The 27,900-nt window shown below is 37.3% G+C and overlaps 1 protein-coding gene and 1 long non-coding RNA gene across 2 annotated transcripts in view; one reads left to right on the forward strand and one right to left on the reverse strand.

The window, feature by feature from the left end:
- The window catches only part of GRAMD2B (GRAM domain containing 2B), a 42,476-nt gene extending 37,447 nt beyond the window's left edge, over nt 1-5,029 (reverse strand). Inside the window, exon 1 of the mRNA XM_040090614.2 lies at nt 4,905-5,029. Within this exon, the coding sequence (XP_039946548.1) occupies nt 4,905-5,029 (125 nt within the window). The remainder of the gene's footprint in view (nt 1-4,904) is intronic.
- Nucleotides 1,868-21,820, forward strand: LOC120765592 (uncharacterized). Its single transcript, XR_005704477.1, has 4 exons — nt 1,868-2,076; nt 4,936-5,055; nt 5,213-5,254; nt 20,527-21,820. It is a non-coding gene; the product is annotated as an uncharacterized LOC120765592 (long non-coding RNA).
- The last annotated feature ends 6,080 nt before the right edge of the window (nt 21,821-27,900 follow it).

Here is a 27,900-nt window from a genome sequence, read left to right on the forward strand (position 1 = left end):
GGATACCCATATCAGGTAATATTTTTCTTCCAACCTGTTTACTGGAAATCTTATCTGACTAACAATTCCTGTTTTTTGTTTAAAGTAACCTGGATTACTCTATTGGTTGACCTCCCCTTTGGACAGGGCAGTGCATGGGGCAAAGAAGTAAGCTGGGCTGAAAGCTAGTTGGGGCACTTATCACAAATGATGAAGCATACCAGGGCTGTTCCTTGCGGTCCCATGCTGAAACAGTAGGGTGAACAAGACCGTGCTACACTCATACTGTAATACCCATACCCAGCAGAACAAAAGAGAGAGAGTGCCACACAAACTTGTGGGGTGTCAGTAATATGATGTGAGCCCACCTGTCAGTGAGCATGTAACACATTGCACAGGTACTTGTCAGCACATTTACTGCCATTTTAGAACCAATGATCTTCAAAGTGACCTTTGTAGAGATGCAGAAGGCACACTGCATACTGTGAGCCTCACCACTGTGTATTACTGTGCCATGGTGATCAAAAGAACAGTATGGGATGGAGGGTTAATGGCAGAACACAGTAGAACCATTGAAATAAAGGAATGTTCATCTCGCTCCAAATTATTTATGGCAACTTTCTTACATTCTGGAAAAGGCCACCTTGTGACATTAAGAGTTCAGTTTTGCTAGCTGTGAGAAATGCCATTTGGCATTTTGCTGAAAAACACATGAGAGTGTCTCCTCTTAGTTCATGCTAAAAAAAATAAAGAGCAGTTATGGCATATTTTCATGCAGTATATTAGCCTGGATGCCTCATAAATGGCAATGCAAACATATTAGAATACTGTGCTACCTAGATCTTGTAATTTAAAATGATTGTATGAAATCTCATGGCAGCAAAATCTGCTTACTCCATTTATAATTTAAAAAAGATATTTCCATTTTTAATAAAAGAAATACATGTTCTCATTTAATATATTCTGCTATGTTGAAATAGTTAAATATAAGTATTGCTTGTTCTGCTCTCGTGGGTTAAATTTTGCTTGGTTTGTCATCCTCTGATTATAAATGTCCAAGGAAATCCTGGTCAATATCCAAGTTTGACATCTCTGTATATAGATGACTTGGACAAAAATTTCAATCCAGCTAGAGCTGTATGTTTAGGGTATCTAATAGATGATGTGTATCTCATGAATAAGGTGCATGCACATATATAATTACTCAATCTGTATCCTAAAGGAACACATGTGGGTCCTTTTTGGAACCACATATTCCTGAGTGCATGCAAGCACTCATATGTGTAAATATGGTGATAATTTTGTTGAAAAAAAAACTTTAGTCATCTGTCAGTCTCTGAAGTGCAGCAGTACGGTACATTAAGTATGTAAGAAAATGAAAACAGTCTTTTCTGAGGATAAATTAAATATTCCTCAAGAAAATATAGTGCCTAGACTTTCCAGAAGCTCAGGAAAAGTTGATTCTTACCTTTAGAAGAGGAAAGTTAAAGTAAGGAACACAAGATAATGTGAAAGAATTAATCATGCCATCAGTTTTCTCACAGTCTTTACATCAGATGGAGTTGTGAATAATAAGCTATTTGACTGCTTATAGAGTTACTATTCTGTCTCATTTAGAACTAGGAGTTATATTACTCTGGGGGAAAAAATAAACCAAAACAAGTGTAAAAGTGTCTTCATAGTCAGGCCCCAAATGGTGAATGCCAAATTCCAGATGCAGGCCATTGAGCAGTAAGGTGGTTGCCAGTGTTTCAGGTGTTCATAATTGAGCTATAAAAACAGCACACCTTTTAGAAGGTGGTATGTGGCTATCTTTTTAGCATGACTTCTTAAATTAGTTAGAGCTAAGCCTCAATCTTACAACAGTATGTTGGAAGATTCTGAGGGGTATAATTTCAGTGCAGAATTCCTTTAAAAAAGCTTTGTCAAAAAATCTTCAAAGAAATCTGGATGTAGCGTTCTGTTTTGTGTCCAAACAAAAACCCATCTGTAACCAAACCATCTTTAAAGTTTATGTTACTAGTTGTTACAGAGTCTTCCTGTTATTTTGTTGTAACCAAAAGATAGATAAATAATGCCACGTCACAGGTGCAAAATGTGAGTACTGTATTTACTTTATTTGTGTGTTGTAGTGTACCAAATAAGCTGTGGGACAGGACTAGGGTCAAGAACCATTTTGACTTCCATTTTCATGAGATATTTAGAAAATGAACCTCTCTATGCTGTACATTTTTCTGTAACTTTAAAAACTTGTTTATAATTTTTACCTAATATCAAACTTACTGACAAATGCTGAATATTTTTTTACAAGCCTTTAATATGTAACCTGCAATGTGATTATTGCCAGGATTGGCATAAACATACATAGCATTATGCCATTCACAGAACTGGTGGTCTAAATTGATGAAATTTTTTTTTCTTGTGTTTAATACTTATGTTTGTTCATTTGTTTGTTTTCTAAAGTCATTCTGAGGATTATTCACAGTCAAAAGTTTTGGCATTTTTCTAAATTTTAGGAGAGCTGGATGCAGGGTATTGACCCGTATTATAGGGATTGGCTCCAAATGGGAGCTTGAGATTCCTATGTTAGCCCATATTTTGTTCTGGCCTACTGGAAAATGTTTTGTTCTGATGTCAGAACAACTCTATACATTTATGGTGATAAAATGCTGCCAAGACATGTGGTACTTTTATCAATACAAATTTCTGGTTGATAATCCATGGCTGTCAGGTCAGCTTTAGCTCCAGAGTCTTAATTTGCTTCTGAAATCAGTTTTTTCTCTCTGTCAGGAATGACATGCTGCCATGTTGATAAAGTGTGAGCTCCTTTTATGAAATGTTAATAACTCCCTGGTTTCTGCCAAATTCATGCTCATTCACATGGTGCCAATTACAGTGAGGTGAAAACAAATGTATATAAAAACTTAAGCATATAGTCAGTTTTTGTCCTCAGGCATGAATAATTAGAATGAATAAGAACAATCATTAATATAGTAAGTCTTTGTGGGTGCATCTTCATATATAGAAAATATGGTCCAAATAAATAGGACTGTAAGAAAACAGTACATAAAAATGAAGAGCCTGCATTTACTTTTCCCCAAAGCCTTTTCCATGATTTTTCATGTGACTTATTTTCAATAAATTTATCATGACTGTGACAAACACATGAAGAGCAAGTTTGATGAGAGCTCAGTCCATCTAGCCCATTGTGTGCTATCATGCATCCTTCTTATTACATTGTCTAGTATTTTCAGCCTGCTAGTCTATCTTCGCTATTGATAGAGGTATGGTTTCACAGCAGGGTTTTATGATCATATTATCCTTACTGAACCAGCACTGAGTAAACTGGTTTTCTAGAAGGCCTGTCCCTATCACTCAATACTTGGCAGGCATGTTGATTATTGAGAAATCAGGGGTAAAGGACTATGTTCTTTGTAAGGCCTGGTCACTTTGTCCCCAGAGCATATATGGCAGTTTTTGTGTGCTGGTTGTTTAGTGGTAAATAAAAAAGTAGGTAGATCTGTCTGCCCAGTGTTCTGGACAGAACACAGAAAAGAGGACGAAAGTTATATTATCCAAATGAGGAAGTGGTTAAAAATGACCAACTTGTGTTGCCACTCTCTGAATATCTCTTATGGCCTATGCCTAAATGGAAAATGAGATTAAGAGGCATAGGAAAAGTCATTTGAATTTTTATTTTTAAAAACAATCTCTAAGTGATTAATTCTAGATTAGAGCTTTTGAAATCTTGAATTTAAACTTAAAATTTCTGATTCTCTATTGTCTGTTCAAATTGTTAGATATTATCTCTCTGACATTTGAGTTGGAAGAAAGGATGATATGCAGATATAATATAAAAAAAAACCCCCGCTAATAATATTTCAAAAGAGAAAAAGGCCAACAGACTCTTTTATAGCAATTAGTTCCTCAATTAATGATAAGATCGGTCACCCCATATAAAGAATTTGTGCACAGCCACAGAGAAATGTAATTCAGCCGCACAAATCATTAGAGGTTCCAAATCATTCTTCAGGGTTGTTTGGCACCATGCAACAATTAAGGAGCCCTTGGGAAAGAATTTTCAAGTGGGTTAAGAACCAGTAGATATCTAATGATATTTTGAATAGCTTTTTAAGCAATTTTATTCATGATGGGTTGACATAAGCACTATGGGTGTTTACTTGTCTTGCTCCTGCAGCAGATGAGGAAGGATAAGCAGTAAGTGCCAGCAGCCCTCTAACGTCATCTTCCCTCATTTTTCTGTGATATCTAAAATGTGCATGATTTATCCAGAACTCTGCATTGCAATGTATTCCACCATAGAGGGAATTTGCAATTCAACAACTGTATCCTTGCAAAGTAAGAAAACAGATTTATTTTTGCAATGTTCTATCAGGAAACCCTTTACCAGTATTCATTTAGCAAGTTTTCTACTTCCATGAATATTTCTTGTGAATAGGGTGGCACTTATCTTGAAAGTGAGTTTAATAAACATTATGAAGTCCTTTAGGCCAAAACATATATGAAAATATTTTGTTAAACTCTCCGATTGAACAAAGTTTACATTTGTTTTGTACAGAGATCAAATATTATAGGTGTTAGGGTGATCCCCATAGAGCTCACTTTAAAACTTGAGTTTTATTAGTGTATATAGTGTTATACATATTCAAAGCCCTATTTCAGCGTCAATAGAAAAGGAAGGAGAAAACAACACCCTTCTGTCCTCCATCACAAGTTTCTCCTTTACAGTAGTGCACCCCTTCCCAGTGCAATCAGTAGCATACTCTTTGTGCATTTCCTTCTCATATTAAGCTTCCTTATCTGGTTATTTTCTTTAGTACGCTTGTCCTAGTGCTCTCGTGTGTTGCTCCCCTGTTACCCCATCATCAAGCACATGCAAAACACTCAATCATATTGGGATTTACCTTATAAATACTGATCCAACACTCTCCGTAGGACTGGCTGGAGTGTCATTACTTGATTTTCGGAAGCTGTTCTGACTTTCAAAATGAAAAACGGAGTCCTCCAAGGAGCTTCCTTTTTTCAGCATTTTAATGAAGCTAACTGCAGACTTAGGTAAGTTCAATTCGAGAGCGATCCTTGAAACCACAGCCTTTCACTGCTGTAGGAAGTGCTATGTTGGTGTGACTGCAGCCCAAACTAGGTTTAAAAATCAGTTAATGAGTAACGCAGTGTTGTGACATCATAAGGGAGTTTTCTTTTTTATCTGCAGCACTTCAGAAGTTTACTTGAAAACAAAAATCATCAAATCCAGGTAAACTATGTCTTTGAAATTTCATTATAAATAACAATAACTTGTTTGGATGAATTGAGGAGTGTAAAACAAGAACTCTTTTACAAATTATGTTATGTTTTCAGGTTTGTACCTAAAACTGATACATGGTCTGTCGTAAGTTCTACTTTGTGAATTTTCTACCTATTTTTAAGTATCCAAGTTTGAATAACATGTTTGTGTATGTTTTTAGAAGTGACTACATCCACTAGTTGTGAACATACCAGAATTATATTGCATTTTTCTGCTGACAAATTGGTCCACATGTGTGCATGTAGCTGCTGTAAAAGTCAAATCATTGCAGTTCTGTTTAAATACATGTAGTCTTTTAATTCTCAATGCACAGGAACGCAGCCGGACAAAACCAGTTTGTCTAACCAGTTTTTCCATAGGAACTGGCAAACATTAACTACAAACTTTCATGGTTTTCTGATTGAAGATTACTATAATGATTAGGTTAGTGAATGAAATTATCAAAATCTTTCTTTATATTGAAAATCCTCTTATAGTACTGATTTATCACTCAAAGCATTTAGAAATTCTGTTAAACTTCATCTCAGGCCTGCACGGTAATGAAGATTTGTCTATGAAACTGACCAAAGATGTTTAATGTAATATACTCTTTCTGTTCTCAGCATCTATAAACAGCTTGTGAAACAGTACAAATTCATTTGGACTGTTTACATGTTTTATTTGTAAATGCGAAGATATCTAAGCAAACTGATGTCTTTTTCTCTTTTTAAATTTCATATGATTCTGGTTTCTTTACATCACTAAATACCCAATGGTTTTTTTTTAAATATAAAATTTGTTTGTGATCAGTAACAAACAAATTGTAATAAAATCTATAAATGTATGAAAGAGTAACTGTTGAAATACAGGATTAGCATAATAGCTAAGAAAGGTAAAGATGGAACAGCTACTTCCTTGGAAGCAAAAATTCCAAATAAATGTTAGTAGACTTCTAAGAAAAAAAGCAGAAAAGGAATAAAATACATACTTTTCATCATCTTTAAGTATTCCGCATGAAACCTTTTCTTAAAGAGCTGTATTTAAGCTACTTAGATTCTGAATTAATGCCTCCTTGAGTCAATGTGCTGTACATATTTGGTTTCCTGCTATCTAGGCCTTTTTGTTACTCTGTACTTGATCCTGTGTAATCAACGGCTCAAAAAACAGGGCTGCCTAACCAGGCAAAGTCTCTGTGCTTTATTACTCTTCCATAAAACAAGTGATATAATCTTCAACAAATACAAAAGCTTTTTCCTTCTCTAGTCACAAGAAGAATTTGCCTTGGCTCTCTTGTGTGGTTCATATCTATTAACTTAGGATTGGAAGTCTTTATTCTTTTCAAAGAAAGGAACATTCTTAAAACTATTTAGAAAACTTAAGTGACATTGTGAGCTTGTAAATCATTAGTATGATGTACTTATCTTTGAAAACAATCTATTTGTACAGTAAAATGTAATGAAAACCCTTCATTTAAAGTCAGAATGGCAACTGTGTTCTTTCTTTATGTTAAAGAGCAAGTAGAGTGAGAGGGCAATTGAATTTTTCCCTGAATGAGTAATTGCAGGAACATTCTTAGCAAGGAAAAACTATGACATAATTCCTTTCTTCAATTTTATGCATCTTTGCTGTTCTACAAAACAGTCAAGTTTTGCAGTTTTGTATAGGGTACTGTGCCTGCTTCTAAACTACTGTTTTCCATCCTATACCACGATAGTAAGTGGTAAGTGTATGCTTTCCAGCCTGCAATTATATGGCTACTTGGCTATGCCTGTGCTGAAGGGCTTCTACGTTTGCCATGCTACTGCAAAGTTAACCAGGTCAAGTACTAGGCTGGGGCATTAAATGCTCCTGCCTACACAGCTGATGTTAAACATTACTGAGCTAGCTTAGGTCAGCTCAGGGCTGACTGTGTAGTCACAGAATCCTTTAAATCAAGTCCATGCATAAACCTAACACTGCCAATTCTACCTCAGGAGCTTTGTTGCAGTGACAGTTGGTGTTATGTGTAGCCATGTGAAGAAAAACAGGTTTGTGTGACTGCCTTCAGACTCTCACTGGTCTTGCCTTTTGAGCAGTTTTATCTGTATTATTTGTCTTACCTGTTTTGAATGATGCAGCAGTAACTCCCTGGATTGATGAAGAGGAGCAGGCCTAAAAGGTGAATTCCTACTGGGAACAGAAAGGTACAGCGGTGGTAATGCTGTCATCTATGATCAAGACATGACTTTCTCTCCTTATTTTCAGGCCCACACAAGATTTCTAGTGCCTCTGCACAACTGTGATCTTGAGCTGTTTTGAAGATCATTTTAGGGCTGGAAAATAGGAGATGGTTGGTTGTAGTTAGGAGGCCAGAAGGGCTGACTTGATGGTGCCTGTATAAATGATAAGACTTGAATTCATGCAATTTTTATTCCAAGTGGATACAAGCTGTATTATTGTCTTTGGACTTGCCCTATTTTGATGCAAGGATATGAAAACCGTGTAGTTTATAATTGCTAGGCAAATTTAAAAGCAGTTGATCACTCCGTGTCTTTCTGATTCCTGGTATCCATAAATATTTTCAGAGGAGGTTTAGATACCTACAGAAATGTCACCAATAGAGATGTGGGGCAGATACAGAACTTTTTGTAACTTCTCACTTCAGACCTCTTAGCAGTAGTTAACAGACACCAGTATCTTTTCTCTTTCTAATGCAATGGATCAGGTGTGGGAAGAAGTTGATACTCCTGATGGTGTGGCTATCTGCTGTGCATGGACTTCTCCCCAGAGAATTGTTCTTCACGTTCTGAAGAAACTGGCAGCTCAGTGCCTTGTGAGCTTGAGTAAATTTTATTTTGCTTTAACTCCTGCTGTCTAATACAATGAAAACAACTTTTCCTTTTTATTTCTTGAGTTCCTCTTCCTTTAATCGACTTTTCTTGAAGTCCATATTCATATTTGGCCAAGTGTATCCTTATTTTTCTCAATTACTGAACTATGCCCTTTAATTCTGACCTTTGTTACTGACACTCTGTTATCGCTTATCTGCTAGACAGTATCTTGTGGAGCCTAGGACTGTTGCAATTATTTCTGATAGGCAGGCAGAGAGGGAAAAATGTGGCTGGTGTCCTTGAACCTCAAACAATTTTATTTTCAATCTGCAGCAGTTGTCACTAGAAGGTTAGAACTTGTCTGCAAAAATGTACACTTTTTGTAGTTGTTGTTCTCATGACTACTGTGGTTTTTTTTTTTTTTTAATATTATTATTTTTTGTTTTTGTTTGTTTTTTTTTGTTTTTGTTTGGTTTTTTTTTTTTGTTTTCATTTAAAAAAAGTGAATTACTCCAGGAAAAGAAATGGTAGATTATTCTTGCTTTCTCAGTCCCTGGGGTATTTCTTCTGAAGACAGAGGTGCTCAGAAATATGTTAACAATGCCAGTTGTGTTACACACATTTTAATTCCTTATGTCTTTATTAATGGTCGCATGTTATGAAGAAAAAATTGGAAGAAAAAATCTGAGTATCCAGCGTAAGAGATTTCATTTATGCTAGGAAGGCCTTTGTGCCTTGTGATAGGTGATTGCTAAGAAACTGCCTAAATATTACAAGTTGAAGTGATGATACAGGCAGATGCTGTTAGACAGAGTATGTAAAGAGATGTCAGGAAGTAGAGTTTGAATAAAACATGCAATTTTATTACCATCCAGGAATGAGCCAAATGAGCAATAAACCAGCTGCTGAACTTGTGGCTGAAGGTCCTACTAGTGATTTGAGATGGTAGTGAATGTTATTATATACAATAAACTAAGAGTTTACATCTTGTCTGGAGTGTGGCCACAAAAGCTTATAGATTTTTTAGTAAGGAGAAGGGGAATCAATGAGTGGTCATTTTATCAGTTTGTTCTGAGTCTCAGAGTTTACTGGCCTGTAAACTGGACTGCCTAATTAGTCTGTTATGATCCCTAGAATAATGGGGAGATGAGTTCTTGCTTTATGGGTTTAGCTCTCATAATTTTTGTTTTCTGAGGTATATACAGAAGCGGCTGCTCTGATTCGGAACTGACATTATCTTTCTTGGTTAGGATTGTCTCATTTATTTTTCCTGCTTAGACCGAGTCTATTTAAAAACTAATGGTTTTTTTGCTCGGAACTGAACATGTGAAAAGTTCACCTTTCTACAAATAATTCCAGAAATATGGGTCACATGTTGGTCACTCCAAAATCAGTTTGGATATTTTTAGGTAAATTTTATATGTAGTTTCTGATATTCTGTTCCTTTTTTCTGATCTTAAATGTCTTGGTTTTCCTCTTGACCTCGTGTTTGATCTGTTCTGCTCTGTGCTTGATTTGCAGTAGTGAGATACACTCAATTTGTATGTAGTGAGTTTTCAGTTGTGCCTGTTCCTGCTTGAACTTACACAAATATTGAGTATGTGGGATGCTGTGGGCAGATACGTAGAGTTGCTGTGCCTCCTCCTGTGCTACTCTGAATGCTGCATGGGACCAGAACTCGTGTAGAATCACAGACAAATCTGTGGAGCATGGGGACAGAAAACTGGTCAGGTGGAGTGAGAGCGATAAATGAATATTTAGCATAGACAGATTATTCCTAGAGGTACACAGGAGTGAAATGAATGGTCTGGTGTCCATATTTGTGGAAGCCAATGACTGTTTTATTCTTCAGTAATCTTGTTGTTAGAACATGGTCTTAAAACTGTGTCTTTTCTGCTCCCTTGCACAGTGGTCACCTTAGTAGGTACGGTTTTGGCTACTTCACTGTATGAACATCTAGTTCCCTTCCTCATCCTGGAACTCCCATATGCTCAACTTTTGGAGATCCATATTTGTGTTTGGAAGTCTCTGCTTCCAGGCGGGAAAAGCTTTTTTAAGGAACAAACCCTCACCCAATGAATTTAGAAGAAAGCCATTGGGGTGGAGAAGATAGTGTGATGTGGCTGGGTTATGAAAGGCAACTTTACCTTAAGAAATGAGACTTTGCAAAATTTTCTTTTAACAGAAAGAAGCACTGAAGTCTAAAAATTCAAGCCTTAATTCTTGAGCACCTGAGGCTGATAAGGAAATGTAAGACAAAAAATGTCTGAGACAAAAGACCTGGGTTTGTTGCCCTGTGTGAGAGATTTGGGGTTGTTATTACGAAGCAAAAAAACACTTCATGGTTGACTGAAAGACTATTACTATTAATAAAGACTAGATCTTTGTAGGATATGCTTTAAAAAGTTAAATAAAATCAGTTTTGTAAATGGCTGTGTTTCCCATTCTCTGAATGTTATCTAGACTCTTGCTGTATTATCAGTCCACTAAAAAATGTGAATTGATCTATTCTCTTGAGTACTGTAGTACTAATATTAATATCTTAATTTACAAAGCTGAATCTGGTAAGTTTGTCCAGGTTATGTTTTTCAAACTTCCTATATTAATGATGAAGATTAGTGACAGACCCAGAGTAAAAAGTTGCTAGGAGTGAGAAGTAACAATATTTTACCAAGCTGGTGGCTACTAATATGAAAGGAAGAAATAAATTTGGTGAATAGCATTGTGAAATTTTGGAAATTTCTGCTTATCCATACTCTTGTAATCTTTGCGATGAGCTAGCTGCCTCCTGGCTAGACCTCTGCTGTATTAAACATTTCATTTGGTACATGAGATATTGGTATGTACCATGTAAAATATCATTGCTGACTGTATAGTGACACCCCCCTCTCAAGAGGTGCATGGGCAAAGCCATTAGTGAATAAAATAGGAAATTACAGCAATGTTCATCTAGAGTAGCAGCACCATGAAGATGCATGAGACCATAACAACATTAAAGAGATAGCAGCTAGTAATACAGTTGTCAGCAAAGCAACAACAACAGGGTAACGGGAAGCCAGCAAGGACAGCTTTATTAATATGTCCATATAGCAAATAATTAAAACAAGAATGACATTTGAGGTATTATACAAAACTCCACCTAGGTGAGTGGAAGCTTCATCAGAATTCTGACCCAATGGCTGTCAGACAGCCCTGTGCTGCAACAGTGAACTTAATTTGCAGGTAGGAAGCATGGAAAACCCTCACTGGATAGAAAGTTGGTTACAGTAATCATAAAGATGGTCTGAACAACTCATGAATTTGGTTGCTTTGATTTTCTCAGGAAGTGGATTAGATAGCCCAGGGGGAAAGTAAACAGAGCCATGAAATTTAGGCACTTCAAACCTGTTTTTGTGTTCTTTATAAGAAAAGTAGTGGTTTACTGCCTTCATGTAGTCTCAAGCAGAAATTGCCCCCACTTGTTTGTATGGTCCCTTCCTACCTCTTGCCTTATATTTTTATTTAACACAAACAATAGGAGGGAGGGTTAGAGATACAAGGTTAATCCTATGTGATTGTGCAGTAGAATGCTTCCTGGAAGTAAAATAAAAAAGACATGTTTTGTTTTAAAAGATTTTTTTTCCTTTTGAATGCCTTTTCAGAGGTAAATTTCTATCTCTGTATACACAGGCATGGTTTTATCTATTGTCTTTCTCTGTACAACTGTGTTAAAAGCAAAAGACTTTTTGCCTAGGAATGATAATTAGAAGGAGCCTTGCCAATGCCAAAGAAGAACTAAAACTTAGGTGCATTTTTTTTTCCTTGAAGGTTTTGTATTAACATGATTTAAATGTACATAGGCTTCACATCCTTCCTGCATGAAGAGCACAGTAGAGCACAGAACTGACATTGTTCAGGAACAAAATTCTTACTTGCAGCCTGGATATTGCTTTATTTGGTTTTACTTTTGTTTGTGCCTTGTTTTGTTTAATTTCTTTAATTCCAAGGGATTTGTTGTGTATACTTGTCCTGTGTAAAGCATTTTTTGAGGCATTTCATCTGGCAAGTTGAGGGATTTCTTCTGTCCCTTTTATCATCACAAGTACTGTTCCAATACCACAATTTAGCTGTTATGACTGTGCTCTTGTGTGAGAAGACTGTCTTTCCTGACCTCTGGGTCTGCTTTTCTTCTAATATGAGAGAAGGCAGTGAATTACCTGAACTGAGGGTGATGATGAAGGCTGCTGCTGAAAAATACAAATGAGGTGAGCTGAAATCCGTCATTCCTGGAGGTATTTAAAAGACCCATAGATGTGGCATTTGAGGACGTGATTTAGTGGTGGACCTGGCAGTGCTGGCCTCAGTGATCTTAGAGGTCTTTTCCAGTCTAAATGATTCCATGATTCTATCTCACTAGTAGCTGTAGGGCACATCTGGTTGTGCTGTGTAGGGAAGCAGAGAAGGAAGGATCCTGCAGCACCCTTCTGCAAATGTGTGAGGTCCATGATTGGACACGCATATTTTTTCAATTTTATTTAAAAAACTTTTTTTTATTCTCTGAGGCTAGTAGGCATACAGTGTGCAGCCTAATGGGAAGATTTATTTTAATGTACACATCAATTAAAACTGATTGTTGTACCAGTATTTGCCATTTAAGAGAGTTTGTACCACGTCAGCTACTTATAAAGAAATTGCAATTAAGCAGGGATAGGTTATAACAATAGAGCCTCATTAGCCTAAAATACCTCTGTGCATGTTCTAATGAGGAGCTTAACACATTGTACAAACAGCACCTAATGAAGTTAATGCCACCCTTGAGAGTTGAGTAACAGTAGACCTGTTTTTACAATTACATTAAGTGAAACTTGAAGATGTGAGGGTATTGTGGGAAGGTTAAAAGAACTCAACTGATTTTAATCTACTCTCTGTTACCAATTAGTGCTGAGTGTTAAAAAAGCCTATTCAAGCAGCCCATGTCATTCAAATAAGTGAGGTAGGGAGAACCTTAAAAACTTCAGCTCTTCAATTTGACCAGCAGTACAGGACTGTGTCCTTGAAAACCATTCTACTTTAGATGACTTACATAAAGCTATAGTTTGGATAATTTTGCAGTAGATAGTTTCGCTTAAAGAAGCTGAACCATGGTAAATTTAGTCTGTCAATGTCTGCACGCATTCGTCAGATAATGGTAACAGGTTTTAGGGTTTTAGCAACATTTTTTACAAATCTGTTTTAATATTCTTACGACAATTTTTTCTATCCCTCGAATGAAGGTGAACAAATTTAAAACACATTAGTCCAGCAAAGTTGACAACTTTGTATCAGTATTAGTATATCTAGAAATTTGTATCAGTAATTAGTATATCTAGAAACATGTTTGAAAATATAAGGAAGCACTTCTGAAATCTTTACTAGCATTACATAGCAATCCTTTTTTAATTTTCAGTGCTAACATAGTTTATTATTAAAAAAAAAAAGAGGAATTGAAATATTAATCAGATCATTAATCTCTAGTATGCTGTATTCTACAATCTACAATAAAATATGTGGTAAGCTACCTGGTAAACTAATAGCATAAGAAGTTGTTCTATGCAAAACAATCTTTTATGTTGAAACCTGTGTTTTGTAGGTCAGTTTGCTATATGGCAAGGTATGAATTTGTTATTGGTAGTATAGTAATGCCCTACGTGAACAAAGGCTGTTTATGGTTAAACAGAAGACATAGTCCAGTGTTCCAGTAAAACAGGAAACAATGCTTCAAGGCTTTTAACATCTTTAATTTCACTAGTGTTGTTTTCAATTACTAACATACTAACAATTAAAATTATAATAAATATTGCTTATTATTTTTCTGAATAATCTAATCTGATAGTGAGTTATTTGTGCTAATGAAAGACAGAAAATATCAGAAATATTTTATTTTCTCAGTTGCTAGTTTTCTTGGTAACTTTTAACATTTTTGTCAGTATTATATTTGAAATATTAAATTAAACCTCTGCTGTCATACTTTGAATCAATTTTGGTTCATAATCAGAATTGTTGCACCGATTAAGAAGTTTTTGTTTTATGCCCACCATTCTAAGGCCATGTCAATCCTATGTGATAGAATCATAGAATCATGACAGCTGGAAAAAACCTCTAAGATCATCAGGTCCTACCTGTGCTTGAACACCTCCATGACAAATAAACAATGGCACTAAGTGCCACGTCCAATCTCTTCTTGAACACCTCCAGGGACAGTGACTCCACCTCCACCCTGGTCAGTCCATTCCAATGCTTAACAACCCTTTCAGCGAAAAACTTCTTCCTGATGTCCATCCTGAACCTCCCCTGGCATAGCTTCAGGCTACACCCTCTTGTCTTGTCTCTAAAACAATGCCTTTTAAAAATGCTCTTAAAAGTCACTGTTTTAAACTAGGTTCTAGCGGCATGATGATGACTTTGCATATATAAGCATATATAACCAGCAGATTTGCTTCCTTTGTATTGTTACTCAGGCAAGCACTGGATTTGTTATTTACCTAGGATATTAAAGCTAACTTTTGGGTTCAGCCTTGTTTCTGAGCTTTTCATAAGAAACCAGAAGAAGAAGATTGTAGTGTGATTTTTCTGCGACCATCTGCAATTGCTGTCTTGAATGCTTCTCTGTGAACTTTATTTAGGCCCCGGCAATAAGAAACCTATTTTTAAAATTCTATTGAATCTGCTGATGATTACACCTTCACTGTCTCTCATTATCACTCTGATTCTTCTGATACAGTCTGCTGTATGTTAATGGCTTAGTGCTTTACACTCTTTGTCCCTGCCACTTCAGTAAAATTTCCTTTTGACTCAATGCATTATTCTTTGCCTCCTGATCCTACATGTCTAACTTTTGTGTGTATGTGTGTGTGTGTAGAACTTTCTTTTTCCAGGAGAAAATTACCATCTTTTGTGGGTTAGCTAACATTTTTACACCAAAACTGTCCTGAAAATACTGTATATATACTCCCTGCCCCTCCCTGGTATGCCTTCAAGGTTTATAGAGGTTAGACTGTTATAGACTGTTATTTTGAAATGAAGACAAAATGGAATAAGCCATTTGGAAAAACTAAACTTTCTCTTTGTGTGCGGTGAACTTATGATATTTATCAGTGAGTAAACTGGAAAAGGTTCAGGAAACAAGAAGACTTGTTCTGTTTCCCACAATCTAAGTTTTGCTTTTTATTTAATCTGCAATGTAAATGATTTTCAAACCCAACTGTTTATTTCAATTAATAAAATGAGAGGTCTCTTCCAGGCTGTAAGTTAATATATAGTTGAATAATACACATTATCACTAGAGCAGCCTAAGACTTGGATTATTTTAGACAACAACGTTTAAAAAGCGAGAGCATATATCTAAGCCCACTAGGCCACAGTTTAGTTTTCTGATCAAATGTTGCCTCAAGAAAGAGATTTGATGGAGACCAGTACCATTCACACAAATGATGAGGAGAAAGCTGATAAAAAAAAATTCTTCTGAAAATTTATGCTATTTTTTTTTTGAACAAAAATTGCTGCCCTCTGTGGTTATCTTCCTGTCCTGTTGGTTTATTATTTTTCCAAGACAAATATGCTAAATATGTGTGCAAACAGCACCATCTAGCGGGTCCTGCCACCCCGGTGTCCTGTGTTGGGGGGCATTTTCTCATTTCTTCCCGCGGATCCGAAGTCATGGACTCACACCCGCGCCTCTCTTGCTGGTGCTGCTGCTACCGGTTCCCATTTGCTTGGGATGGGGCCTAATGCAAATGACAGACTGCAGATCCTGCAGTCAATTTGGAAAGCATTACACAGAATTTCAGTGCACAACTTTTCTTCTGCTTGGGGTGAGTTCAGGATCTTTGAGAATTCATTGATTTCTTTAATTGCTCTAAAACTATTCTGATAACATATCAGTTAAAAGCATCCTTTTCAAAATTCCCCATTTGAGAAAGCTCTTGATTATCTCTGCAGTGCATTTATGAATATTAACAGAGCTCTTCAGCAACGGTCTTTCAAAGAAAACTTTTTTCCTGTGAGCCATTCACCTTTCTGACTCTCATAAAGTGCCTTAAATGTAGGTTATTTTTGGAAGAATTTAAGTTAAAGCTACTTTAAGTGATTGAACTAAGAATGATGGAACAAACAAGAAAGTTGATATCTGAAGGCAGCCAGATGTCAAAAGAGTTGCTTAATAATTTACTTTTTGTGACTTATTTGTTAGTTTTAGTGCAAAATCAAGAAATTTATAAACAGAAGGAAGTTTAATAGATTTTTCTTAATTTTTTTGTGTGTGGCCTTTTACTCAATGTTGTCAATGTTATGTGTCAATATTGCATTTTCTACATTTGAGATTGCTGGATAACAGACTTGTCCACCAAGTATGAGTATTTGGGAGATCTTGATACATAATCTTTATCTCATTTTGTGATTGGAATGTTTGTCATTTGTTATTTATGAAGGAGGATATAAAAGTTAAGGTGAAGAATTTGTAGAAACAGAATAATAGAAAAGTTGGAAGGGGCCTTAAAGACCATCTTTTTCCAACCCTCACTTCACAGTCAGGGGCATCTTCCACTAGATCATGTTGCTCAGGGCCCAATTCCAACCTGGTCTTGAACACTTCCACAGATGGGGCATCCCCATCTTCTCTAGGCAACCTGTTCCAGTGCCTTGCCACCCTCAGAGTAAAGAATTTCTTACTTTAGCACAGACATACTTAATAGTGTGAAGCTCTTAACCTGTTTCCTATTAAATGTCTGTCTCATTTCTTCATATGTGCAGATGCACTTAGTTTTGATACTGCTTTCCTTTGTAGCTCCTCTGAGTACTAAAGATGAAGGAGTATGGTAATGGCAGAACATGCTGAAAGGCTAGACTGCTGGATATAAACCTACATAAAAATATTATAGCAATATTCAGCTGGAAACATAGAGCTTGCACAGCTGAGTAAAACTTCACTTGAAGCTGGAGAAAGAGAAGTGACTCAGTGTTGTGTTTCACCCCAGCCAGCCACAAACCCCAGGCAGCCACTTGCTCACCCCCTGCCAGTGGAGTGAGAATTAGAAAGGTAAAGGTGAGAAAACTTGTGAGTTGAGATAAAGATGGTTTAATAGGGAAAACAAATTCCATGTACACAAGCAAAAAAAAAAAAAAAAAAAAAAAAAAAAAAAAAAAAAAAAAAAAAAAAATTATTTCACTGCTTCCCATGGCAGGCAGGTTTTCAGCCATCTCTGGGAGAGAAGGGTCCCGTCATGTGAAACACTTGCTTGGGAAAACAAATGCCACCACTCCAAATGTTCCTCCCTTTCTGTTTCTTCCCTCCAGCTTTATGTACTGACCATGATGTCACATGGTCTGGAATATCCCCTTGGTCAGTTGGGGGTCACCTGTCCCAGCTGTGTCTCCTTCCAATCTCCTATGCACCCGCAATTTCCTTGTCAGTGTGGAAGTACAAACAGCAGAAAAGGCCTTGGCTCTGTGTAAGCCCTGCTCAGCAACAACAAAAATATTTCTATATTATCAATCCTATTTTCAGACCAAATTCAAAACACCGCCCCACAGCAACCACTGTGAAAGAAAGGAAATTAACTCTATCCCAGCTGAAACAGCACACACAGTCCTAAATCTGATACAGAAATACATACAGTGCTGGTTGATATTAGCAAGAAGTGCTACTCATTGTGTACTTGAAATCAGATGTGGAAGTGACTACATCTTAAAATTATGAAAATTCAGTGCAAGCTCTTCATTAGAATTCTTTATGTGGTGGAAAAATATTTGTGTGATTTTCTTGTTTGGCTTTTGCATTTTCAAAAGAACTCCACTCTCCTTGGCTAAAAAGGACCCCAAACTCACTTTTAGATTCTTTAGGACCAAAAGTATCTAAAGAATGTTTAATGAATTCCACTTTCTTGAAGGAGATGAATAGAAGAGAGGTCAGAAATATCAATTTTTGCTATAAGATGTGCTGAAGTGTTCTACTTCACCATCTTTTCACCTACATCTATCTGTTGCTGAACTCATGACTTTTGAAGGCTTCTGCAGTGTTTGACTTTATTTTCTAATCTGGAGACTGAATTTTTCTGCCCTGTTTCTCTACACAGTAAGTAGTTTTGCCTCTTGCCTTCAGATAGTCACAAAATCCATAGTCAGGGTTCTGGATAGCTAGAATAGCTGATTGCCCAATTTGCATCATATTTAAACTAGGCATTTTATGCTTTTGGTTATGAGAACAAGCTTGTAGTCTTGAGAAACAGCACTGCAGAAATTAAAACAAAGATTGAGTGTGCTTAAGCTCTGTTTCCTCATAAGCACTAAATTTCATTATTTAGTTACATAGATACAGGACCAAGTATCTTTTTAGTGGACGTTATGTGTCCCGTCATGACTCCTTTGACTTTGACAGAATGGGTGTTGAGGCTGGAAGGAACTTTTCTTCAAATTTTCCAAGTGCGTCAGTATATTCTTTTCCTCCATTAAATTGCATCCTTATTCTTGTAGGTTTCCTTCTTCGAGCAGCTTTTCAGCTTGTAAGAGGTTGCAGTCTTTTTTGCCACTAAAGAAGAGAAGAACTAGTATCCTCTTGATTTTTTTTTTTTCTGAGGAAAGTAGTTCTTCAGATATTTCAGTGTTAAAAGTAAAGTCTCGTCCACTGTATCTTTTGTTGCTGTTGTTATGGTAACAACTGGATGAGCTAGTGCATGCTAGGAAAGACTTGGAGATGCTTTGATTTCCTATTATGATTGATTTTATTTTATGAAGCCTTTGTGTGCAGGAAGACAGAAGGGTGTCAGCACACTTCTTTCAGCAAGAACACTATTTGCAAGAAGGAACTATTAATTTTGGTAACACTACCAATGTTACTTATTGAATGGACTTCATTGTATTAAATACAAAACTCTTCCCTCATCTGCCAGTCAATCAAAATGCAGGCAATTGTGTGCTGTTAGCAAATTGGCCTTTCAGCTCATCCCAAACCATGGAAATTAAATCCAAAGTGTGCAGATGGTGATATGTAATATCCAAGGCCTGTTACAAAGCTATATAAAACTGCTAGCTGAACATGCCTGTGTTCACTTATCCTCAGAGGAGCTTCAGCTGGTATATGAAATTCATAATGCTTTGCTTTTATTCTAGGGCTCAGAATACCTAATCTTTAAAAGGTTAAAGAGTATGTTGGTGAAATGTGCAAGGAGTGTAGTGAAGAAAGCAAAGCTGTCCTGGCCTGTGTTATATTGAGAGTACATAGCAAAGTCTGCACTGAGTCCTGTGTTGCTTTTTGATTTTGAGCTATGCAGTATCAAAAATGCATGCCTACTCTGTGAGGCTTTAGATTTTATTCTTGATATCTCATTCAGTCTCTGTATAGTTGTTTTGGTTCTTTGGATACAAAAATGTGCTCTTGCTGTACTTAACAGAGCAATAATCTCTTCAATTTCATATACAGAGACAAGAATACTATTCTAAACTGAACTAGTAGGTGGCTACACCTGTAAAATATTTCTGTATCTGAAAATACAACTCATACTGACAGAGAAAAGGTAAAGTATTTTAAAGAAGTTTTTTTAATAGTCTACACAAATATATGGTTTCTGTAATTGAAATACATGTTTTTTTCCCAATCAAATAATTCTATACCTTGGATGATCAGGAATGAGATTTCATTTTATTATAAATTAGGGTGCAAACAGCTGAGGCTTGCTAGCAAAGTACATGTTCTCATTCTTGAATCTTCGTATTTCTAGGATATGATTTCAACAAAATAAAAGACAGAAGGAGAACACATATATAGCTGCACACCCAAAAACACAGGAATAATCTGCAAATTTCGAGGTTGACTTAATCAGATGCCTAAGTGCTGTAATTTTGAGTGTGTCACTTTAGCTAAGTTCACAGGGTGGAGGGCTGTCCTTGTAAATGTGCAGAGGAAATAACTGTTACAAAATGATGTTGAGAGCCTAAAAGTCCCATTAGGTCCTATGCCTTGGTGCGCTGTTGGGAAATTGTGGGGGCAAGAGGTTGGGCCACCTTGTGCACCTGTTACAGGGCTGCACTTGTGCCACATCAGAACTGCAACTTCCAGACACTTCAGCTTGTACCTCAGGTGATGCAGGACTGAGAGAAGGCTGACATCCATGAAGGGGTACTGAGAGGAGATTAGCTCATTTGGTCAGAACATGGTGTTAATAACATCGAGGTTTGTGGGTGCAATCTCTGTATGGGCCATTTACTTACAAGCTGGACTTGGTGATCCTTGCAGGATCCCTTTCAACTAAGATTATTCTGTGAGTCTGTGAGAGAAGAGGGTATTTCCTGGGGTATCTACAAATACATGTGTGCATATGAATCAAGGAAGGCAGGGGGGAGAGGGGGGGTTGTGTGTGTCTGTGTATGTCTGTTTGGAAAGACAAAGTCTGGAGATGGCTCCTGTTCATATTGTCTTTCCAGGGGTCGAGCAGAGTGATTCCTAGCCACCGGCATTTTCCTGGGCAGCTGGGCTTGGTCCTGCCAGAGAGCAAATGCCAAGGAACTGACACTGGCTGGCTGCAGGTTCCAGGGGAAGTTCTCAAAAGTCACCGTGATGCTTCATGGTGGTGACATTGCAGCCTGGAGCTTGTGTCCTAGCATGCTGCAGCAGCAAGAGGGGAAGATGACAAATAGCTGTTATCACTTTTTATTTCCAGAGCTGCAGGTGTTTGGACTCAGGAGTCGAGCAGTAAATCCAATTGCTGTGAAGTGCTGTAGGCAATGTCAGGGCAGTGCAGAGTCCTGCTCTCTGTAAGAGATGTTGGCCAGGGATGAAGAGGGAAGATTGCAGCATTAGATGTCAAGTACCCCACTGTGAAACTTAGCCAGTCGGGCACCTTTCCCCATGCAGAAGTGTCCTTGTCATTTTTGCTGCAGTGCTGGCTTTGAAGCTCCAGCTTGGGAGCCTCTTTAGCCAGAGTTTTGGTGGACATGTCTTCAGCCAGTGCCCAGCCTGCTGGGATTGTGGGGTGGCTCCTAGCCTGGACTTTGGAATTTATGCTGCATGGGCAAGTCAGGCTAGGAGGAGCATCTGGGGTTTAGGCATGCAGTGGCCACAGCATGGGCAGAGCAGGGCCTGCTGCCAGAATGGACAGCCATGGGAAACAATGTGCTCAAAGGGAGATAGGACAGCCCCAGAAGCTTGCAGAGCTGCTGTGCTTGACCACAGGCACGGAAAAGTATGAAGACTCAGCTATGATGTGCAACATCTCCAGTTCCTTCTTCTTGAGCCTTACAAAAGTTCTGCAATTTCAGTAGCGTTCCTTTAGTCCTGTGATGCTCCCAGATTTCAGCAGCCTCCCCATGTCCGTTCTGTAGGAGCAACTGGATTTAAACCATTTGGTGCATTTTGCAAACAATCCAAATGGGAGAAATGCAATGTTCACCTCCAATTTCTTTGCATGGGATCCTATGTTTTCATTTTATATTTAAAATTCAGAAAGCAAGTTGACAAAATCTGTTATGTCTTTAAATTATGCACTCCCTTCTGAAGAACTGAATTTGTGAATGTTATCGTTTGGACCATTCACACACAGAGAAACATACGCACATCTGTACACTCTTTGCCACAATCTTGAAGTTTTTTCTGACAGTCTATGTTTTTTTTCTGACAGCTGCTACTTCATGAACAAGTCCTAATGCTGTATTGAAACTTACTACTTTGTAACCACAATGTAATTTTAATAATGATGTTAACTCTCAGTAGCTCTCATCTGATCTGCCAATGACTTACATTTGAAAGATATTATTTCATTATTCTGTGCAGTGTCTGCTTTACTACATAGTATTTTCAAATGCTTTTCCCAAATTAGTACTGTGACAACAGACTTTTAATTCAATAAAGTGACTTTAAGACTTAATTTTTGTGTTTGTTTTTTGGAATGGAGACTAAAGATATCACAAGAAAGTGAAAATGTAAAGTCCGGTTCTGAAACAGGAGAGCTACAGTTTGTTGCAAAAATATGAAGGAGTCATTCCCTTGCATTTATGAAGCACCAGTTCAATTATTCTTGATTATGATATTCAAGTGCTTTTAAAACTGCAGGTGCCACAGAACCTGAGACAGCCAAATATCTGTCAGTGTTCACAGCATGTGTGGTATCTCTGTCGAGTAGCACAATACTCAATTAGCTGGTACTGAAAGATGAAGGACATTGAGTAGTAGTAGCTCGACTGTCTTGCTTTTTGGGGCGGGAGTGCTCTCCTCAGGAGGGGTTTATGTCCCTTCTTGAGGACAGGCTGATTCCTTGACTGCTGCTGCAGTAGAGCTGCGGATCACAGGCAACTGTGGTGTGAAAACTTACTTTTTTATCTTAGAAGTGTCTGGAATTGAAATAGCATAGACCATCTTATTTCTGCATATCTTCAATTACTGCATATCACACATGGTAGTGTGCTAAGACATGTGATGATAATTATAATAATAAAAAGAAAAAAGTTTAGAAAAATTAAATCTTGTTTGACCCTGCAAATAAAAATAGTAAGTGATATTGCAGGTTTTCAGGAAGCATTCGTTGTAGTGACATTATATCTGAGGGGCTTCCTATTCTGCAATGTCTGCAATGTCTGCAATGTCTTTCAGTTACGTGAAAGGATCTGTTCTGTAGAGTCAGCTTTATATGTAAACATAGGAACTTAAAGAATTTCATGTTCTTTGCAAATATTAAACTTGGAGGATATGATTTCACTGATCAGATGGAGCCGCAGCAAAACTTAATCTGCTGATTTAATTTGCAACTTGTATTCAAGAAAAGAAAAGATACTGAATGAAAACTCTGAAAAACCGTGTATGCTTCATGAAACAGCTGCTACCTGGCAGATAGTGGCTTTGGTCCATTTCTGAAGGTAGATAGATGACACTGTACAGATGATTTGAGAATCTGGAATACTACAGTCAAAGAAACTGTAGTGTATGACATGTGGAGATCTAAGCTGTTTTCTGGAGAAAAATTGCATTGGCCCTTACAATTAGCCAAAGAGAGACATATCATAGGGTGGAAAAAGCTTACAGCAGTACTTAAATTTGCAAACCTTAGCAGAGTTTGCCTAGTATGGAAAAAAATCAGGAACTACAATACAGAGGTCATAAGGTTACTCTTTAAGAGGAATTCCTCAGGCTTAATGTAGTGTGTAATGTACTGTGTTTTAAAAACATGTTTAAAAACATGTTTGTTTGTTTGTTTGTTTATTTGTTCATTTGTTTGTATGGAGTTTTAGTTGGTTGCTTTTGCTTTTAATACTAGCTGTGCATTTTCTAGTGTCCTAACAGAACAGTAGTATTACTAAAACTACTACAGTGGGAATCTACTGACACAGAAGAAAAGTTTATTTGTTTCTAGAGACCAATTTTATATCCTGTGAGGCAAGCAGGACTTAACTCTTATGATCAAGCAGGGAATTGGGACAGATGTTACATGAAAAAACTCTAGGCAAGATAACACCTGTTACTAGATAAATATGTAAATGTACCTGGCGACTTTCAGAGAACACTTGTAAGATGTTCTCACACCCTGAGAACATCTGCTTGTGGTAAAGAACTCAGCCAGGGCAGTTACAGAAATAAAAGTACCAAAGCTAAAAGCTAGGTGGCTTTAGTTCTTAAAAAACCAAAAATCAAACCAAACCAAATCCCCCCAAAATCCAGCAGAAAATCCCAGTAACTGGAACGGATTCTCCAAGTGAGAATACTGCAAGAGTGTGGAAGGAGGAAGCCATAGATTCCTCATCATGTGTGGAAGTTTTCCAGTTTCCATTTCCTGCAAAAGAGAAATAATTGTGAGAAGTGAGCTAAATTAAGAATTTTTTATTTTTTTTTTAAATTTAGGAACTTCTTTCAACTTCCAGGATATTGTAGGGGTAGAGGACAAAGAACAGAAACACTCACACCATACATTTCTGTTGTGAAACATTTTTTCTAAGACAGGTTTTGTTGAAAAAAAAAAAATTAAATCTTTGTAATGTTCCACTTGATTTGACTATATCATAAGAATAGAATCTGCAAGGTCTGGAGTCCTTTGCAATCATGCCACATTGAAATATTTTCCTCTGGCAGCAGTAGTACTGTTCACTCTGATCATGCCCTCAATTGTTCAAATATAATTGATGAATTTAGTCTGTTTGGTTATATGCATTTGAAATAGTTTGAGGCTGGGAGAAAAATGCAGGGGAGCTGTTCATTTCATACATGCAACACAGAGGCTTATACAATAAAGTAGAATAAGGGAGTAAGAATAAGGGAATTATTCCCAAGCACAGTTAAAAGATGCTTTGGGAATACTAATTTCCAGCACGATATAGCATGGTAAGTAAAATGGACAGTCTTTCAGAGGGTGCTTTTCCTACTGCATTTTTAACAGTCAATATGCTTGCACAGTATACTGAACAGTAGTGATGTTAACAAGAAAATAGCAATAAACATATGGAATATGAGATCAAACCTTTCAAAGGTTTGTGGAGATTGAGTGCTATGTAGACAGGAGTATTTGATGACTGATGTAGAGAAGAGAGGTCTTAAAACTAAGACAGATGAAACTTGTCCTTGAGAATTTAATTTTCGTTGCACAAAGTCTTACTGAAATTTTTATAGGTCACTCAAGCCAAACTCTTGCAAAGGAACCAAACAGAATGACCCCAGAATGAGAGATCAAAGTCAAAACCCTCATTAATTATTTGCATGTTACTTCTAACCCTGAGCATCCCAGTGCAAGCACATGTTGAGATTTTACAATTAAACTTTAGTAAATGGAAATTCTGTCCCAAAAACTTGAAAAATCACATTGTACTGACTTGAAAAAGTTTGTCATCATAATGTTAACTTTGACTTCCAAGCTTTCATTTATCATCAGTAAAAGCAAAGGAATCATAATGCTCCTTTACCTTGTGGAGTGTTCAGAGAAGCATCAAAGACAACGTGATGGGTGACAAACACTTGACTTTCACACAGAGATTACTAAGTCACAGCATCACAGAATATTGTGTTGGAAGGGATCTGTGAGGATTATCAAGTTCCACTCTTGTCCCATATGGGGACTGTACCTACAAATTTGATGTTTTGAGCACTAGGGTCTAACAAGCTGAGCTGATCTCAGGGTCAATATTCGGAATAAAATGTGAGGCATATAATAAAATATGAGTCTGTGCTGAGTAGTAAGAGCAACCTTATAGTGCTGACTACTTTCTATTCAATGAGCGTCAGCATCCCAAGCCACTCAGCTGACTGTCTCGTAGAAAGAAATTTGACTGTGTTATTTAGGCTACTGCTGTGCACAAGGTAGAAAAAACTTGTGCATCTGAGCCTCTTTGCTTCTATCACGACTGATATAAACAAAAATCTGAACAGGTTTGGGGAAATGGAAGAGTATTTTCTTTTGCCAAGTCTTAAATCCTCTCTAGCAAAACTTTAGATAAGGGGGTCCAACTCTTTTGTTGTTGTGGGTATTTTTGTCTAAAGGTATTTTAAAAGGCTCTTCTAGAACACAGAGGAACCCCTTGAAGACCGCAGCAGTCTTTTCTGGGGTAGGAAAAATGTGTGTACCCAGCATGCCACAAGGAAGATAACCCTAATTCTGAGTGCAATTATTCTTGCTTGAAAGAGATAGGAGAGATAATGAAAAAGGGAGGAGGTGCTGATATTTCTCTCTGCCTATCCTGCCTGTAAGAATGTCATATTGGCCCACAGTCTTCAAAACTTATGCATGAATTGTAGAAAAGTTTCTAGACAATATGTCCTTCTGTGTTATTTCTCTAAATGAGGAAAGGCAGCAGTAGAGATAGCTGAAGAAAGGGGACACATGGATTGGTGCTGTCTCTGGAGCACTCCAGAGAGTTACACTGATGCTACAACTTTTTGAGGGTATTTTCTTTACATGTTTTGATTCCTCCTGAGATTGCAGTTCAGTGAATGAGAATCATATATGAGCAAGATAATGCTGATATCTACTTGGCAGTTTGTTCTGCACTCTAGAAAAATCAAAGTATTTTGCAAGAACAGCAAGCACCTTGAAATATTCTTAAGGATGAAGGGAACAGGCACCATGCAATTCAGTAATTTTTAAGGTACTGCTAACCCTTACAGGTAGTAAAAATTTAGTTTTACTGTTGCCTGTGGCACAGAAGCTGTTGTATTAGGTTGTTTGTGCTGTCATTTTTCACATGCTTTAATATCTACTTATCACTTTGAAATCATAGCCTGAAATGCAGTGAGGGATTTTACTGTAACTTGATGTAACTTCACATGAAATTTTTGAAAACTTATGATAGCTGTGAGGTTTAAGGGGGGAAAAAATGATATATAGTTAATTCAAAATGGATTTATGATTCCTTAAAAAACACCAAAGCTGTAATATCCAACCAATCTTTCCTTAAAATCTATATGGAAGAAAATAGTCTTAAACCAAAAGTAAGTAATGTTAACCGCATTATCTGCATAATTACGTAAGAACTCAATAGAGTTCCTTTCTGAAACTTTTATTGCTTTCAGTTTAAACAAAGGAATAGAAAAACTGAATTCCAGCTCTATTCTGACCACTATTACTGGAATTTGAGCCTAGAGCTCAACTTTCTTACAAGAAAACACAGTTCCAGTTTCCTCTGTGTTGTTTCTGCTCTTACAGTTCATCAGCCACCTGCATAATTCTCAGTTGGAGAACAAAATGTTTTGGGTATAGAGCAGTTTTTTTTTTTTTTTAATATTTGGTCTGCTTGATTTAGGCAAAGAGAAGAAGGAACCTGAAATTTCCCCCAGATCACAGTGTAATTATGCCATCTACTGCTGCATTTCTGGTATCACATTTGAGTTGTCTGCCTAAGTGAGAAATATCACCATGAGCAATACATAATATTCTAGCAAAGATAATGGCTTGGCATGAGAAAGCATTGTTGTGCTTCAAGCGATGTACAGCTTTAAGTGAGACACTGAACACTGATCAGGTGTCTTCTGTTTCTTTAATCTTGTCTTCCAGTGGCAAAGTTCACAAATACTAACAGGGAATATGATTCAGTTCCAGAAAACAGAGGTAATATCCAATTTGCAAAGAATATATGCCATAAATTGGCAATCTACTGAGATTTAAAGGTTAGTGAAACACGGTTTGGATGGAGAAGTCACGGAGAATCAGAAAGGATAAGAGGGCTCCCTGCAGTATGAGACATTTTTACTGTTGTGGTGCTTTTGACCCTGACTGGATACCACATTCCCACCAAGCAGCTCTTATCACTCCTCTACTCAGCGGAACAAGGCAGAGTAAAAGTAAAAAAGGCTCACAAGTTCAGATAAGAAAAAGGAGATATCACTCAGGAATTACTGCCACAGGAAAAAGAAAGTTAAATTGAGGAAATTAATAAAAATTCTTGCCAGGCAAATCAGTAGAGTAATGAGAAATAATAAAAAAAAAAAACCATAAAACACCTCCCCCACAATACTCCCTTCTTCCTGGACTTAATTTTAATTTCAATTCTCTCTACCTTTTCCCCTCCGCCTCGTGCAGAGGTAGAGGAAATGGAGACTGCAGTTCATCACAGCTGTCCCTGCTGCTCCTTCCTCTGCAGGGGGAGAACCCCTCAAACTTTTCCCCTCTGGTGTGGGGTCCCTCCCACAGGAGGATCTGTGAACCTCCATGAACTTTTCCGGTGTGGGTCCTTCCCATAGGCTGCAGTTCTTCATTAACTGCTCCATTGTGGGTCACTTTCCACATGGTGTAGTCCTTCAGGAACAGACTGCTCTACTGGGTCACAAGTCATGCCAGCAAACCTGCTCCAGCATGGGCTTCTCTCCCCATGGGACCACAGATGCTGCCC

The sequence above is a fragment of the Hirundo rustica genome, chromosome Z (genome assembly GCF_015227805.2).
Source record: "Hirundo rustica isolate bHirRus1 chromosome Z, bHirRus1.pri.v3, whole genome shotgun sequence".
NCBI lineage: Eukaryota > Metazoa > Chordata > Aves > Passeriformes > Hirundinidae > Hirundo > Hirundo rustica.